The sequence below is a fragment of the Notothenia coriiceps genome, unplaced genomic scaffold (genome assembly GCF_000735185.1).
Source record: "Notothenia coriiceps isolate Sejong01 unplaced genomic scaffold, NC01 NC01_scaffold00034559, whole genome shotgun sequence".
Classification (NCBI taxonomy): domain Eukaryota; kingdom Metazoa; phylum Chordata; class Actinopteri; order Perciformes; family Nototheniidae; genus Notothenia; species Notothenia coriiceps.
The window spans coordinates 35,419-53,218 of NW_011367260.1; the positions used below are offsets into that span (position 1 = coordinate 35,419).

General features: G+C 41.5%; 1 protein-coding gene and 1 long non-coding RNA gene across 3 annotated transcripts in view; one reads left to right on the forward strand and one right to left on the reverse strand.

The window, feature by feature from the left end:
* The window catches only part of mepcea (methylphosphate capping enzyme a), a 13,820-nt gene extending 3,405 nt beyond the window's left edge, over positions 1-10,415 (reverse strand). The window contains exons 1-3 of one of the 2 annotated variants that reach the window (XM_010790757.1): positions 10,037-10,415; positions 6,812-8,682; positions 4,640-4,858 (exon numbers count right to left, since the gene is read on the reverse strand). In XM_010790757.1, the coding sequence (XP_010789059.1) occupies positions 4,640-4,858; positions 6,812-8,635 (2,043 nt within the window). In that variant the 5' untranslated portion in view covers positions 8,636-8,682; positions 10,037-10,415. Of the gene's footprint in view, positions 1-4,639; positions 4,859-6,811; positions 8,683-9,772; positions 9,928-10,036 lie in introns of those variants that run through there. The other variant, XM_010790758.1, reaches the window with a different exon arrangement.
* A 4-nt stretch (positions 10,416-10,419) lies between these two features.
* On the forward strand, positions 10,420-13,570 carry LOC104962327 (uncharacterized). The gene is made up of 4 exons (XR_800192.1): positions 10,420-10,477; positions 11,615-11,647; positions 11,742-11,837; positions 12,799-13,570. It is a non-coding gene; the product is annotated as an uncharacterized lncRNA (long non-coding RNA).
* Positions 13,571-17,800: the final 4,230 nt, after the last annotated feature.

Consider the following 17,800-nt stretch of genomic DNA (forward strand, 5'->3'; position numbering starts at 1 on the left):
TTATGTTTTGATGTTGTGTTTTGATGTGTATATGTAGCTGTGTGTTCCTTGTTTTACACCATGTATTCTCCTTTTTATCGTGATCTCACTGTGAAGCACTTTGTGAATCCTTTCTGTGAAAAGTGCTATATAAATAAACTTTACTTACTTACTTACTTACACTGCTGTACTCTCTACACACACTCCTTCCCTAACCTGCTGAAGGTGAACACACACACTGCTGTACACTCTACACACACTCCTTCCCTAACCTGCTGAAGGTGAACACACACACTGCTGTACACTCTACACACACTCCTTCCCTAACCTGCTGAAGGTGAACACACACACTGCTGTACACTCTACACACACTCCTTCCCTAACCTGCTGAAGGTGAACACACACAGTGCTGTACTCTCTACACACACACACACACACACACACACATCTACTGCAGGATGGTGAAGAGAAGTGATGGATACTCAAGCTTCCTGTGTGTTCCTGCAGTTCTTGGCGTGGGACAGCCCGGCGGTGGTGGATGATTTTGTGGACCTGCTGCCCTCTCTGGTGACGGCTGGTACTGCAGTGGAGCTGCTGCACACTCTGCTGGACCTGCCCTGTCTGTCCGCCACGCTGGTGCTGCAAGTCAGGTGCACACACACACTTTAGATCAAAACTGTATGAATACAAATATATATATACAGCACCTAGTATACACACATGCAGCTTAGAGTGCTTCACATTCGCCACAGCTGACGTTAAATTGACCAGACTTCTTTCTGCGGATTGATATGACTGCACATGGTCCATTGATCACAGGGTCCTTAGCAACGGCCTGCTGTCGAGAAATAACAGATTGCTGAATGTTCCAAAAAGGACCAATCAGAATCCAGTATTGGGCAGTGTAGTGTAATCAAATAAAATAAACAACCAGTGTGAAAACCAACGATAAAAGCTTAAAAACGAAGGCTTCAAAATGACTCCTAATGAGATGCTAGCTTAAAAATAGTTTTCCTAAACTGTTTAAGATATGTCCATGTACTTCTTACCACTAATATGTAATATGGACTGCCTACCACTACATCAACTAGGATCTTATTTTGACCACTGTCTTACTGATTTCTTTTTGTTGTTTATGTGTCCGTGCAGGTCAACTTGTTTGCCCATCTCTGAGCAGAGTGGCCGTGGCCTCCTGTCACTCGATGCCTTTCGAAGCTCGTCTTTCAGAGGGCTTTTCCTCTTCCTGCTGAGAGGGGAAGCGGGCTCAGGTAACCAAATATCTTTCCTGATGTTTTGTGTTCATTATTGATCTTTCAAGGTGCTGTCTTGCTGTTTTACCCTTTCTTTATGCTAAGCTAGGCTAACTTAGTACTGTTAACTGTGTGTCTTTATTTTTGAATCACTTCTCTCTCTCTCTCCCTCCTCAGGAGACACAATCGACCGACTGAGCACGCTCCATGAGCTGCTGGTGGAGACTGCTGATTGGCCGAGAGTTGTTCAGTGTGCCCAGATTGTCCCTGTGCTGTTGCACATTTTTTTCAACACTGTTATTACGGTAAAGAAACTTCAACTACTGCACATACAGAACAGTTGAAAAGTATTAGAGCCCGCTATGATGTTAAATAAATGAGAGTTGTAAAAGAAAGTTAAGAAAAGGATGAACTTTCAGAATTCAGAATCAGAAATCCCTTATTTAAATGTACATGATTACAACAGCAGATTGTAAAAAATGATTAGTTGATTGGTGCCAGGTATAACAAAAAATACACCAAGAGGAGGATTTTATTTTTCTTGTTTTTGCATTTTAGAAAAAAGTACACATTTCAAGAACAAAGAAAAATAACTTCAAAATTCTAAGAATAAAAAAGATTCAAATAAAATAAAAATGTAGTTTCCCTCCTAATTTATTTTTCTTGAGCCTGACCCTAATACTCTCCAGAACATTAAGATAATGCATATTTAGTTTCGGCTTAAAACAATGTGTGTCTGTCTTTAGGTAGCAGATGAGAAGCTCTTAGCTCACCTGATCCTGGTGATGCTGGAGAGAAGCAGCCTCCTCCTCAACATCCCCAAATACAACAAAGAGATACACAGGTACACACACACACACACACACACACACACACACACACACACACACACACACACACACACACACACACACACACACACACATATTAAATATTGTGATATCCTGCTCTCTGTGTGTCTGCAGGGTGTTCAGCTCCCACCTGCTGAGGCTGTGTAAGCTGCACCCCTCTCTGGTCATGGATCAGTCCCACGAGCTGCTGGAGTTCTCTGGAGCCACGGCCAACGTGTACAGCAAGGAGGAAATCTACACTCATGTGGTAAATACACGAAGAAATAAAACACCAGGAGAAAAAACTAAAAGACAGATTCTATCCATCGTATTCCTAGTAGAGTAGCAGTAATGAAACAAATGATAAGGAACTGGTTAGGTGATAGGATCTTGTAAATGAATACTGTATGGAATGAAAACCATAACCATATGAAATTCAGTTCATATATTTGACATAAAAGGGAAGAATGGGAGAGGTATCCACAATACCCTACGGTTAGATAAAACAAGTAATGTATCAAATCTATTTTTATTCATATAGCCCAATATCAGAAAACACATTTGTCTCAGGGCTTTATAGACCAACACACATGGATTACAATGTACCAAAATACAAGACAATAACAATTATAAAAAATGTAAAATGAAATTGCTGACTTATAACATTTGTTAACTTTATCATATATATTATTCATCAATTTTACAATTTGTTTATTACATTTTTCTCACTCTTTAGGTGTGTATGCCTAGTTACCATATCATTTCTTAAAATGCAAAAACGGTGTGTCTACGTGCTACAGAGAAGAGGATCAAACTCTTCAAAATGTTTAATTTCTGTAGATCTTTGGATAAAAGCCTCAAGCTTTTCCCTCAGCATCCCTTCCCTGTGTGATAATAATCTTGTCAAATATCACATCATTCAGAAAACGTGCCAAAAAACATCCTTTAATGTGTTGTTCCTCCAGGTGTGGGTGCTGGGAGAATACCTCTCGGTGTCATGTGACTCCCGCTGCTCCGTGACGCTCATCACTTCCTGTTTCGAGGCGTTGGAGGCGGTGCTGTTTGAGATCACGTCCTCCGCCCCCCTGCCCGGCGCAGACTGCCCCGCCCCCAGAGTCGTCACCACTCTGATGAGCGCTCTGGCCAAGCTGGCGTCCCGATCACATGACCTCATACCCAGGTGACCGCCTCACACGCATGTTTGAACACCTCCATGATATATTTTAAGGTCTGTTCCATTCTCCTGGACACAAACACTGCCTTGATGGATTTAAAGGTGCCCTATCATACTGTTTTTCATCTATATATCACAGGTCTCAGATATATACAAAACCTGTCTCTGATTGGCTCCAAACACCAAACAGATCATTGCCGCATTACCCATAATCCCCTCTGTTTCAGCCCTGTTTCCAAAGTGCTGATTCTCTGTCTGTTACTTTAGATGAAAATAAGGAGCCACTCCCCACGCCCCTCTGATGCCCCTTTCACACCAACACGTTTTCAGCTCCGGCTCGGAGCTGGAGCCTGAAAAGTACGGTTTTTTCCTGTTCACACCGCAGCGGCTCCGTCTCTTAGCTCCGGAATCCGGTTCACTTCCAGCTCCAAAAAATTGTCGGTCTAGACTAGAGGCAAGAGCTTCGGAGCTAAGAGGCGGCGTCGCTTACGTTGAGGCGTGCAGGAAACTAAACCCACCTCCCCTGAACATGGGTCGACTGAAGAGTCTCGTCATGCCTGCCTACAAGCAATAGGGCTGAGCAAAGTGACTAGAAGGCAACCACACACTTATAAAAAAACACACACTTTATAAAGTCAGGCAACACTAACCAGGCTTCGTGTGATTCTGTTTATTTGTACCTTACTTTGACCATCCGTTCACTGTTATTGATCATTGTGGAGAGAGGCAGACGTTTTGTTTTGTATTATAGCAGCTATCAGATGGAATCAATACATGGGCTGCACAGGTTGTCATGTCCGACTATCACAAGTAGAATCATAATGAAAAATACGCCGGTAAAAAGTGCCTGTAGAAAACGGCTTATGCCACAANNNCAATATATTATAGGTCTCAGATATATGCAAATCATGTCTCTGAAGTGTTTGGCTCCAAACACCAAACAGATCATTGCAGCATTACCCATAATCCCCTCTGTTTCAGCCCTGTTTCCAAAGTGCTGATTCTCTGTCTGTTACTTTAGATGAAAATAAGGAGCCCCTCCCCACGCCCCTCTGAGAGAGATTTGGTTAAAAAGAACACAAAGGTGCTCCAGGAGGAGATTCAGGTGGTAAGGTGGGAGGGGGTTACCTTGGTTGGTGATTGGCTAATGGTTACACAAGCCAAAAAAACATTGTGACATCACAAAGTGGCCAAAATCTGATCAGCTCATTTTCAGACAGGTTCTACTTTTTATATAAATGGATCAGGACAAAAAAAGAGCAAATCTTTCTTCCTGAAACTTTCAGAATCTCTTTACACAAAGGGGACACATGTTGATGTATAAAAGATGGATTTTGCATAATAGGTGACCTTTAAATCAGAACGTGCACGTGGGATATCCCAGGTGTTCATCTGGGGTTTCTTACCGTCAGCTTCTTCCTCCTCACATAGGACTCCCAGGGCTGTGGCTCCAGGATGAACATGCCCCCCGGACGGAGGTGTCTGTAGACCCTCTTGAACAGCCGCTTGAGGCCTCCGTCCCCCCAGTTCAGGTGAACCCATTTGGTGACGCTCAGGCACATGATCACGTCGTACTCCGGCCGCTGAGTCAAGAGAAGATTGTCGTTCTCCAGTACGTAATTGGCCTGAAGGAGAGAAGAGATGCGGTGAGAAAAACATGGCTGTGGTTAAACGGTTTTTGTGGTGGTAATAAAAAAAACTTCTCTGAGACAAACACACAAGTAATATAGCATGAACATGTGCAATGATTAACTGTTAATAAAGGTTTACCAAAGTCATCTGAATGCAATTGTTATCCTCTCTTATACGCTATGATACAATAGGCCCAATGATTTATAAAGTCATTATTTCTTTATATAATAAATTGACTTTGGAAAAAATATCATTAATTATAGTTATAGTTAACGATAATAATAAGTAAATCTCATTATGATTTCATAATCTGTCAACAGTAAAATTACAATTAACTTTATTAATGATGGTAATTTTAAAGTGTTGCTGTGATACTGAATGCCTTATTAAGAGTGATCTTCTAATAAAAGGCATAAACAAAGGCAGGAGCTCAGAGGGAGAATAACCAACACATTTGACAGCTGCTCGGTGAAGAATAATCTGAAAGCTAGTGTGCGGAGAAGCCCAGAAAAGGATTTGTTTTAATAATTGCTTTGTCCCTTCAAGTCATTTGTCAAGTAAAAACAGCTGACTCCAGCTGGATGGGAAAACAGCACAGAAGAAAAGAGTTGATGGGAAACAGGAGGAGTGTGTTATTTGATCTGGATCACCATTTAAACAGAAGACAACTAGAAAGTGATTATCACAATACTCCTTTTCCACAGGAGACAACAGAATAAGACACGGGCACGTCTAATAGCTGGGGTTTGGCTTATCACACATTGAAGTCATGTTCAAAAGGGCTGAGTTATTCTTAACTCCAAGTCACTGAAATAACCTTTTGTAATAACTTCGATGAGAATTTAGCTTTAAGAGGTAAAAAAAACACCTGCTGTTTTTAATTAAAATATGCTACCTCAAAGTGCTCCCGACTTGAGAGGGGGGGGGACTCAGGGCCTCGTCTTGAGGCTTTCCACTCATTCTTACAGGATAAGCTCTGTGCTGCTGCACTGCCATTATCTCTAATGCCTCGTAGCAGGGAGGAGGCACTTATCGATTTCCTTCAGAAACACCACGGGTTCTCTATCTAACCTATTCATGTTACTGCCTACGTAGAAACCTCCCAGGCACAAGGCCGCCGGCGTGAAGAAAGCTTGATTAGAACAATAACATATTTAAAAGAGAAAAGCTATCGTAACAATTTGTCACATTCTCCAACACGGGATGGACTGATATGCCAATGCCATTTGAAAAAGGTAAGAAGACAGTCTGATTCCTCTTTCCTGCTTTCAGTTCTCAAAATCGCTGGCAGCCTCAGGGAATAGTGATTATGAAAACACACCCAAAGCTGTGCAACACAAACAAAAACACAAGTGCACACCAGCGGTAATTAATTCCCTTAATACTCCGTCTTACTGAAGTGATTCAGAGAAACTATGTGAGGCAGATGCTTCCTTATAAAACGATCCAACTATAAAAGATTATGGCTAACATAACTGTTTTTTTAAAGAGGGGAGAAAGATCCACTGCAAGTGTTTTATTTACTTACCTCTTGAGGCCTTACAAAAATAATTAAAAAAAGAAAAAGTTCACTCACTTTGAATATTAATGTATACTCATTTACAAAATTACATATTTAACATCCAAAACTGCTATTCATTTTTCTGGTATGTTAATGTGCATCTTGTACAGAAAAGCTATGTGGTGACATCTGCATGCTATAATGTGCTGTGACAATGCTAACCGTTGTCTTGAGGCAAGACCATTATCCTCAGGTTCAACATCTCCTAATTCATTATTTTGGTGTGTTTTAAGATATTTGACAATGGACTAGGGCAAGCTTTTTGACATCGTGCTGCTATCATGATGCAGACATATCGCGAGCGGTGCCTAAACCTGAAATACCGGATGTTAATTTGACCTTCATCTAAACTCCCAAAATGCAAAAAGGTTCCCATGTGACTCACCTTGACAAAGGACACATTTGAGGGGAACTCCCCGGGCCGGGTGGTGGAGGATTCTGTCAGAGGAGGTGCAGCGATGGGCCCCCTGGTGATCCGCAGGGACACAGGGAAAGAGCAGCTCACCGAGTGATCAGCGGGGGACGGATCACAATCTTCCTGGTCCATTTCCTCTGTTTTGCCGCCCTGCCTCTGGGTCCCTGCCTCATCTGTGCGACAGGAGCCATTGTCACTTGCAGCCTCTGCAGGGCCACTTTGTCCTTTCGCTGGCTTCCCGTTTTCCTCCCTGCCTTCAGCTTCATTGTGCTTCTTCTCAGAGCCTGTGAGACTCTCTTTCCCATTCCTCTCCTCCTGCTTAGTGCTCTTTTTCTCCTGCGTTGCATGCCTGGCCTCTTGGGTCTGCATCTCAGACAGATAATGTCTGATGTTCTTCCGGGCTGCATGTACCAGTCCATTGTCAATGTCCACGCCCAATATTCGGGCAGGTCTTAGCATTTTGGCAATATAGAGTGTAAGATGGCCTGAGTTGCAACCCAAATCCAGAACCTCTTTACCTTCAAACCACTCTGGGCGAAGCACCCGTACCCGGATGTCTTCGCTGGCGCCTGGGTTGCGGTAGCCATAATACTTGTTGTAGTTCCCATACTGGAACTTCTTCTTTTGTTGCTCCTTCGCCTGGTTGTGAGGCTGCTGGTGCTGGCGACCTCCTGGCCCTGGTTTTGCCCCACTCCTTGGTGTGTGGAAGGATTGGGGATTTCTCGACCCCCCCGTTCCACAACTTCTGTCTCCAGATCCTGACTTTCCAAGGGGGGTAGAATGAGTCACAGGGGCCTCCATTTTGCCAGAGGTGCGCCTGCGTTTGCGTCTGCTCGTGTGCTGGTTCGGTGCCCCTGATAAGGCGGATGTGCAATCCTCTAAAGATACAGATGTCATCTCCTCCTTGCTGCTGGCAGAGATGTCAGCTGACTGCTCGTGTGAATCCTCGGGGACACTAGAGAAACTGTTGGACTCTTTGGAGACATCTGGTGCAGAACATGTGGCTAACGTACCTGGCAGCGGGGCTGCTGAGGTGGCCGTTTTAACCTCACTTTTTCCTGATTCTGAGAGGTTAACCTGTGTGGTTGCAATCCCACTAGCAGCTCCCACACCTCCAACTCCTCCTCCTCCTCCATGGTGTCTGTTGCGGTGTCTCTTCCTGCCACCAATCCTGAAGGGGGACACCAAAACACTGCCTTCTGCTAGCCCGCTTTTCAGGTTCAGAGGATCTGTGATGTCTCTGGGGATGAGGATCTCCACGGGATCTCTACTCTTCGCAGGCAGCGGGGAAGATTTGGGCGTCTCTGCATTCAGGGCCCTGTTGACCTCCTCATCGAGCAGGCTGTTCAGATTCAGTGGGTCGAAAATGTTCCCACCCAGGAGGAAGTTGGTAGGCAGGACGGAGTCACTCTCAGAATTGGCCCTCCGTCTCCTCTTGCCAGATGTCGGATGCTTGAAACTAGAGGCCGCTGTGTTGCGGCGCTTTGTTAGTTTTGTTTGTTGCGGTTGTTTGGAATGATGAAAGCTGTTCCTGGGATTTATGTTATTCTCGTTAGCTCTCGCTCCCTGTCCAGCATCGTCAGATTGGGAGAGCGCTTCAGTCACGATGGTGTGTTTTGTTGAGGCTTCAGTGTCTGAGACTGGACAAGCAGCTGCAAAATCAGGAGTGGCTGCGGTACCCTCCACCATGACAGAAATGTTGCTGTAACCTCCAGTACATTCTGAGAGCTGCAGAGCTGAAGTAGAGCTGGCCTGTGGACTGCCCGTTTTTACAGTATCCTCATCAACAGACATCTCTTTTGGTTTTCAGGGCTGGTGCAGACATGGAATTTCTTCTGGATCTGAAAGACACAGAAAACACAAATAACAATTTTTATTTAAGCTGAACAAGTTTGAAAAAATATGTAACGATAATTATGTTAACATATATGGCAATATGATTCACAATATTGTGGGGATAATCATGTATTAAGGTTTACCTTTATTGAAAATATATTTAAATTATTATGATTTTTATCATTTTCTGAAGTCTTTTGAAGAGACCCTAAAGAATGAGTAAATATGGTATTCAGACACATGCTTAACAAACATTGAACTAGTACATATTGGGATTTTGATAAAAACGATATCAAAAATTATTTCCCTAAAAAATGAATAGTTATGTAGTTAATATCATATGAAGATACAAAAAAATAAAAGTAATATTTTTGTGAAGTAACGGTTAGATTTGCCTGTTGACAAAACAAAAATGGAGCATATTAGCCAATGTATGGCTGCTCCAGAATCCTTCCAGACCCAGAGTGTGTAATACTTTAAATTAACACACATGGCAAACAATGCATCAATCTATTTTATGGTATTTATCTACATTGCATAAGCTGTACTTGGGTGCTTTAGGCTGGAGGAACCCAATACATATCAAAATATTGATTTATTTTAAAAACAAGTAATTCAATACAGAAAACAATGATATGAAGTTATTAAAAAGAGGTTGGTTGACTAAGTCATAGAATAAACCGTCCGTAAGATATGACAAAACGTGTTTGAGGGTTAAAGTACAGTGAACAATGAGGTGCATCCTTATCGCTATATTCACACATTTAAATACATTCTATTAGGCACACACTTAACTGCGTTATAAAGTCCCTTATATCGACAAACTACAAAATTATACTTCTGAAATTCTCAAACTTAAGTCCAAGGACCTGAAAGTCATGAGGGTCAGTTTAAGAGCAAGCCTTGGCCAATCATTATGTGTTTTACAGAAGAGGATGTACCAGATCAGGTGATCCTCTACTTTCCACTGTCATTTTCTATCATGTCACAATAACAACAAATGTCTCCATATTAAGATGGAGGGTTTCTGGTAGTACGCCATTATTAGATTGCTATCTGACATGTGAAGCTATGTCTAAGCAGGGGGTTACTGACCAGAAAAGTTGAGGAGTCCCAGTGTTGAACAGTTATCTGGTTAGCAGGCTAGCTCCTAGCTTGGGCCAGGAGACTGAAACGTCGACTAAACGTGCAGCTCTACTCCGAACAAACAGCCCTTACTACACACACAGTCAAGCACCCACCTCGATATGCTGCCGTCTAAACCCCTCCTGAAATCGTGGTTAAAATAGCAGAAAGTGGCACTATCTACCAGATGGCGTGCAGTCAACAGTGTAGAGAGAATCAAAGTAACAGTCTCACCTCTCGGTGCTCCCCGCCTCCGGCCGGACTGTCACTGCCGCGCACTCTCTGATGCTAACGTTAGCAGCTAGCTCCAAGAGTCCAACATCAACACACCCGTGGCAGGCGACGCGAACACGCCAGTAAACACAGCGAAGCGGTCCTCCTGCAAGTCTGTCCGCGGATAAGCCTGCTCTGCCCTCCAAAGTGTCCTGTCGACTTCTTCGGTGAACTCCCACTCGCCCAGTGTCGGTCAGGTTGGTGAATACATTACTCCGCTCGCTGATAGAGTCGGCATGGCGGCGCATCCGGGCTCCGAGCTGTAGTCAAGATGACTGAGAGTGGGGCGGAGATCCGAGGCTGGGAGTAGAGCTCCTTCTCTGGGATATTATAATGAGCCTGATCCTCATGTTGGTGAACTGCAGGGCTTCCACTAGTCACTATCTCCCTTATCGATAATAGGTCATTTATTGTTAAAATCATACATTGTGCAAAGCAGAGATGTTACTGTGAATGTTTAGCACTTTTCTTGGAGGTTGAACCTTAACATTGATGACACTTAATTGTAGGTCGATCGATTTATCGACTAATCGTTCAGACCTAGCATCACAAACATATATCAATATATTTTGAACTCATGTAGACTAGTTATTACTCTGCATATATAAGCATACCGTTTTTTTTACATTTCAGGTACAAAATGATTTACAATAAAGAATCTTTTCACTATGTTCTTAAAACCATATGGCAAGACCTGTATGCATGCATGCTATGTAGTCCAAGTCCTTCTCAGAGTTTTACAAAATACAGCTTTTTCATCACATAATACTAATAATACTGATTTATTTTTAAGAACTTGAATGTAATTAGATGTTCCACAACAGTTGCTAGTGCTCATTGACAAAGTTAAAACATATTTATTTAGCAGTGCCTTTAACTCTTTTATCTCGTCCACTTCTTATTGCCTCCTATTTTTGTTATATATTATTATTATACAATAATATTGACTCTTTGGTTATTATTGTCATTCTTCGCCATATTGAAATGCACCTAGGTCTTTTGGGAATAGTTTAAAGGGGACCTATCATGCAAAATGCACTTTTGTACGTCTTTTCCTCCATACCCAGATAATCTCTAAAAACAGGGCTGCAACGGAGCTGATTATTATTTGAATTTGCCTCGAAAGCGCTGGAGACGCTGTAGTACATATGCCAGGCCTGTAAGTGGCGTTGTAGTCTGCCACAAAAGCAGAATCAGCCCTTGCAAAAACAGGGCTGTAAAAGAGCAAATAGAGCGAAATGAGGCATGGCTAAAATGCATGATCTGTTTGGTATTTTGAAACTTCACAGAAATGTTTTATATTAGGTATGGCCCTACAATATATGTTTCAAATATAGCATGATAGGTCCACTTTAATTTTTATTTGAGTCAATGTGCAGAATTTATTAAGGCCCATTATTAGATGTCCGGAGTGCATTTTAAGAGCAGCCATAACAAAAGAGAAATATCACAACCTCTTGCAGTTCTATAAGGGAGGCTAAATCTGAAAATATATCTTCATATATTTCACACTCTTGTCTTCTCTCTTCACATATGGAGGAGTGACTGTGGATTAAACCCAAAGATCATAAGGTAAGGTTGCACACAGTAGTATTGACACATTTTGGGTGTTGCAATGTGCCAGTTTAAAGCTAAAAAAACGAATGGGTTACCCTGTTTACCACAGTATGACAGCCATGGCTACAATCCAAAAACCGTTTGTTGGCTCTTTGGACGACATGGATGACATCTTTAAAGTCAACTTCAAGGCCCAACCTCCAAGGTAGACCCGATTCTATCATTACTCCCCTGACCAGTGTCTGGACTAAGCCTGAAATAATAGCTTTGGTTGTGTAGTAATGGGCTATTTTGATAAAGTACCAGGATCGCCTCTTGACACGTCCATCTCCACATAATTGGGGTCGATCACCACAACATTGCAGCTGTTGAAAGTGCTTGATAAAGGCCAATATTGAAGACACAGATTGGTCCTTGTTTGAAGAAGCAAATTGGCCAGTGTTTCTCAAGCCGAAACCAATTCTCCAGATGACTAAGAGCTTATATTTGATCCGCCTGTTGTCTGAATCTGATTTGTGCTGTGAATGTTAACCTCCTGGTGGAGCGTTTTATCATTAATGGTTCAAAGAAATACAATTGTACACACATGTATGTTTCATGCTTTATGCAGAATTACTACTTACAACAATGGAGTCCAAACTACTTCTATGATCCCGTGCTAATAATCACATTTCTTTCGAGAAAATACATCAGTATATTTTAACTCTAGGATCTATATTCTTTGGTATATATATAGAAAATATTCATGGGGTACTTTACTGATCCTTTGTTGCTAAGTATGGCTTATTAGGTTTTTACGAGGAGAACTGCTGAAGGTTTGCAAATGATCACTTGCTACTAGGAATGTTGTGTCCATTTACAGTGCATCCGGAAAGTATTCATACCCCGTCACTTTTTCCACATTTTGTTATGTTACATTCATATTTCAAAATGGATTAAATAATTTTTTCCTCAACATTCGAGACACAATACCCCATAATGACCATGTGGAAAAAGTTTTAAAATATTTTTGTAAATGACTTAAAAATAAAGCACTCAAATATCACATAAACACAAGTATTCACACCCTTTACTCAATACTTTGTTGAAGCACCTTTTGCAGCAATTACAGCCTCAAGTCTTCTTGAGTATGATGCTACAAGCTTGACACACCTTTCTTTGGGCAGTTTCTCCCATTCTTCTTTGCAGATTGTCTCAAGCTCCATCAGGTTGGATGGGGAGCGTCGGTGCACAGCCATTTTCAGATGTCTCCAGAGACGTTCAATCGGGGTAAAGTCTGGGCTCTGGCTGGGCCACTCAAGGACATTCACAGACTTGTCCTGAAGCCGCTCCTTTGTTATCGTGGCTGTGTGCTTAGGGTCCTTTAAAGGGGAACCTTTGCCCCAGTCTGAGGTCCAGAGCGCTCTCGAGCATCTTTTCAACCTCATGACTTGGTTTGTGCTCTGATATGCACTGTCAACGGTGGGACCTCATATACACAGCTGTGTTCTTTTCTAAGTCGTGTCCAATCAATTTAATTTACCACAAGTGGACTCCAATCAAGCAATAGAAACATTTCAAGGATGATCAATGGAAACGGGATGCACTTGAGCTCAATTTTCAGTGTCAAAGCAAAGGGTGTGAATACTTATGTACATGTGATATCTAATTTAATAATTTTTAACACGTTTGCAATAATTCTTTAAAAACGTTTTTGCTTTGTCATTATTGGGTATTGTGTGTGGGATATTGAGAACAAAAATGAATTTAATCCATTTAGAAATAAGGCTGTAACATAACAAAATGTGAAAAAAGTTAAGGGGTATGAATACTTTTCTGTGGAAACACATACAATAATTTCCAGACCTGTATAACTTTAGTAGTAGTTTATTAGAATAAAACACATTGCAAAACTCCAACATCCCATGTATGGCTATACTGTAAAGTGGAACATCAGGGGGGAGGCCATGAATATATGAAAAAAAGCATGATATGTTGGAGACGAGACATGATTCATAGTTCATGTTCAGTTATGTCATGAATACAACATTTGCTTAAAGGTAGGGTAGGTAAGAATGAAGAAACCAGCTCGAGTAAGCTAGAATTTGCAAGTACACAACCGAAAACAATCTGCCCCTTCCTTCAGACTTCCTTACAGAGCCCTTCCTCCAACACACACAAACTCGCACATGACCAATGAGGGCACGAGATAAGTTTGTGCACGAGGTGGAAGGCTGACAGGCAGTTAGGCCATCCAGTTATCTGCCGCGGGCCGAGGCAGATAATTGGACTTGCTTTTTACAGCACCACGGCTTCCACAGATGAAATATTTGTATATATTTATTGTCAAAGCATTTCATTTATTCATTGCTATCGGGATGTTAAGAGCATTCCATGGAATATAACAAAAAGTGTTTCTGAAGTGAATTACCTACCCTACCTTTAAGTATGTTGCGGTAATGATTAAAGAAACGCCTCTCCAATTATAATCAAATGCCTCTTTAATAACAAACACAGCCTATTCAGTGATTGGCAAACTCCTCTTGGGGAAAAGGCCACAATTAACCAATAAATCAAATAAAGCCTGGGAGTGTTAGGTTATCAAGCAAAGATAATTGGTATGAATGGAGGTAATGGAAAAGTGCACAAAATCACCCTCAACCAGAAAAGTACAATGTCAAAAAGAGTCTCATTAGGAGCTAGCTGAAATTATAACTGAAATGACGTTTGCATTAAGTCAAGAAAGGACCAGTGAGCCTGAGGTGTGCAATTGTCTACCTTCCTTCTAATGAGCAGTAAGAAAATATGCAATCTCCCTCTGATTGGCCAACAGGGGACATTCTCCAAGCTGCTCTCGATTCTTAATTATGAACCAGTCCTCACACTCTACCTCAGGTGATCTGAATAACCCCCCTATCAACTCATTGGGAAATGTGACTTTCATCTGAAATAATTTGGCTAAAGTGACAACAAGTACCAAAGACTGAGGGACTGCCACAAGTACACGTCTGATAAGTCAGTCAGCACTTAACCTCCATTTTGATCTGTGTTTAGACAGACAGAAATATGAACACCTGGCACATTTCTCAATATGGCTTAATTGGTAGGTACTGCTACATTGAGAGTAATGTTAGACAATACCGTCACAGCTTGTAATTAAGCTTCTTTGTTAATGTGGGACACAACTGTAAAGAGAAATTGTGCAGAAGGTGGTCAACGGCCAGTACTGACACCTGGATTTCCTGGATATTCTAGTTGTCCTCCAAATAACCACTAGAGGGAGACAAAATATGAGCTTAAGAAAATGCTGCACACCATAGTCTGTATTATTCTACAGAATTGCCCCTTAACAGTATATTTATTTATCTCTTTCTCTTTATTTGTTTCTGTTGGTGGCAATAAGGATGATTTAATTACTTCAGTGCTGCAAATGTTTAACCTAAAGCAACTCAGCTTTCCCAAGGAGTTGGTTTATTTTGCAATAGACAAGATTTCTCTCTTGGTTGTTGTGTGATCATGAGAGGTCCTCACATGGTGTTTGGTATGACTGATGGTCAAAACAACAGAGTGGCCTCATTCCTCCCATAGAGAGACTCCAGCTCTACCATCTGCAGCTGTAGCAACAGGAGAGTTTATGTTTTTTAGGTAAACGTTGCCTCTAGTGGAAATAAATGAAAACACTACCAGCCAGTTTCTCTATTGATACTAGTGGCTGGAATTTTGGCTTTCTCTAAATCATCAGGGGCTCATGATGACTGGCAACTGAGAAATAGTTCAGGTCCAAAAATATTGATGATATTATTTGGTATTAGTTGTGATGCTTAATACATTTTGTCTTCTCACACATATATTCCCAACATGTGTAAATACAATACACTATACTGCTGCTTTTACTCTAGCGTTAACTAAAGTTGGTATGGCCAGATTCAGATGTATTTTTTTGAAACACCCAGTATGTATATCCACTTAAATTTGAGATTTATGCAGATTAAAAACATTTTACTGATTTATCCACCTGCTGGCATTTAATCTTAAGTCTTAATAAAAAAATGAGCCATCATACGACATATACACACAAAAAACAAATCATAAATCCTGCTAAAGAACAGAAGCAGAAACATAAGGCAATATTTCTCTGATTAAAAACTGTCAAATGTGTAATTTTGTAATAAAATATAAAATGGAGTCAGTTACCCCTGGAAACTAATATTTCACGTGCAAAATGATGTCTTTCTAAATAAGAAATGAACTGGAAGAAATGCTGAATTTTTTATGTAACCGTAGACAGGACTCTTTTTTTTCTCCGGACAGGATCCTCACATTTGATATTCTCTGCTGTTGAGTTGACAGCTTGCTCCTAATTGGGTTCTAAATCAGCGCCACAGACTCTCCCCCTTTATAATCTCTGAGGAAGGGGAAAACGAAGAGAGGGTACCTGTCCCCCCCCTCCTCTGCCCCTCTCTTTTCTCATGTTAATGGCGGTGTGGTCCTCGATCCCGGGCACCATCTGCCCTTCCTCAGGGTTTGGGCCCCAAGCACTCCAGACGTGTCCTTTTGTTTGCGTGTGTCCAAGCAGAAAGTGGTGAGTACACATGGTTCCTGTGGCCCAAAAGGCTCCTCCATCAAGAGCACGAGCCTGCTGTTCATTAGCCTACATCTGACAGAGGGGGGGGGCGCGTCGCGTGCCCTGTGTGCAGCAGCAGCATCAGGGGGGTCCGCCGTTTGTTCCGCTGTGAGTGTTGTTCACATTTTATGTGTGATGTCATCGTAAGTAACCGTCGCTGAGGGATGACTCGACAGGTCAACATGCTCTTCAGACTGTAGACTGTGATAACACTCCAACCACATAAATGCCTGAAAATAAAAATTATTTTTTAAATATTATAAAAAATCTGATCTCAATTTAAAATAGGTGTAACAACCATTAAAGTTAATGCTTAAGTCGAAAGTAATATTTTATGATTTTTGAGTCAAACTCACCCAGATTGTGATGCTATTGGACCGTTATTAGGCATTAAATACTATTATAGCAAACTATAACTAAGTTAAAGGAATGACTAAAAGGAAAACGCCGTGTGAAATGTTTTTTATGAAAACACATTCAATTAAATCATCATGCACACTTCAAATAATGAAAGGGCATACTATTGCTTTTTACACAAACTTTAACTTTAAGCACACCACAAAAAACTATATCACAAAAGCAACTCAGCACTAAAACATGGGAGTCAAGGTCACAGATCCTCAGTATATCCCCCCTACACTGAACCAAAGGGAGTAGATTGTTGATGTGCATCATCCCCACTGAGCTCACTCATAATTGGGTGTCTCCGATGTGCCAGATGGATGAATGAACTGAAGGATGGAGACCTAACTATGGCTGCCCTTTCTCAATTTCATTACTGTGGGGTGGGGGAGTAACATGATCAGAATGTCATTTGCAATCTTGGGAAGAATAATTGCAAACGTGCTGCGATAACCTTTGATATGACTAACTTGATTGCAAAGCAAATTACTCTGCAGAAAGAAAAAAATCAATCAATGTTGGATAGATTCAAAGTTTGATTAAGCAAAATAGGTTAATAATGTGCTCGCTAAGACGTGGTCTGGATTTTAACTAAAAAGAAAGCCCACTAGAACGTTTTTGGTGAAAATAAAAATAAATCGGGGCATAAAATTACAAACAAGTGGGTATTACATTTATTGACATAACAATCATGAGACATTTGCAAAGGGAAAGTAGAAGAAATACTGATCCAGGCAAGTGTAGCCTACAGGTGTGGCTTAATGGATGGTCTGCTGGTCACAATCCTCATGACATGACAGGCTAACCTCCCAGTTACCCGACACAACAACCACAAGCAGATTATGACTTTCCATCGGGCCTACCCTCCTCATTTACAGAGCTACATGCTGCTGGCTGCATTGAGATTAGTTATTGAACTGTTGAAGCAAAGGGGAACAAGGCCGCTTCAGAAGCACAGCACACAATGAGGCAGCTGTCAGAGGGAGGGGCTTCAGAGACCGCTGTTGTTATGGATAGGACTTTTTTGTGTTGTGGGATAGGTGCTCCTGTCATGCTCTAATTAATATTGACACAAGGCTTGAGGCTTGGTGGAGGATAGAGCATAAACAGGGATTATTACACAGAGAAATTACCACAGAGGTAAAGAGAATAATCTGAATATC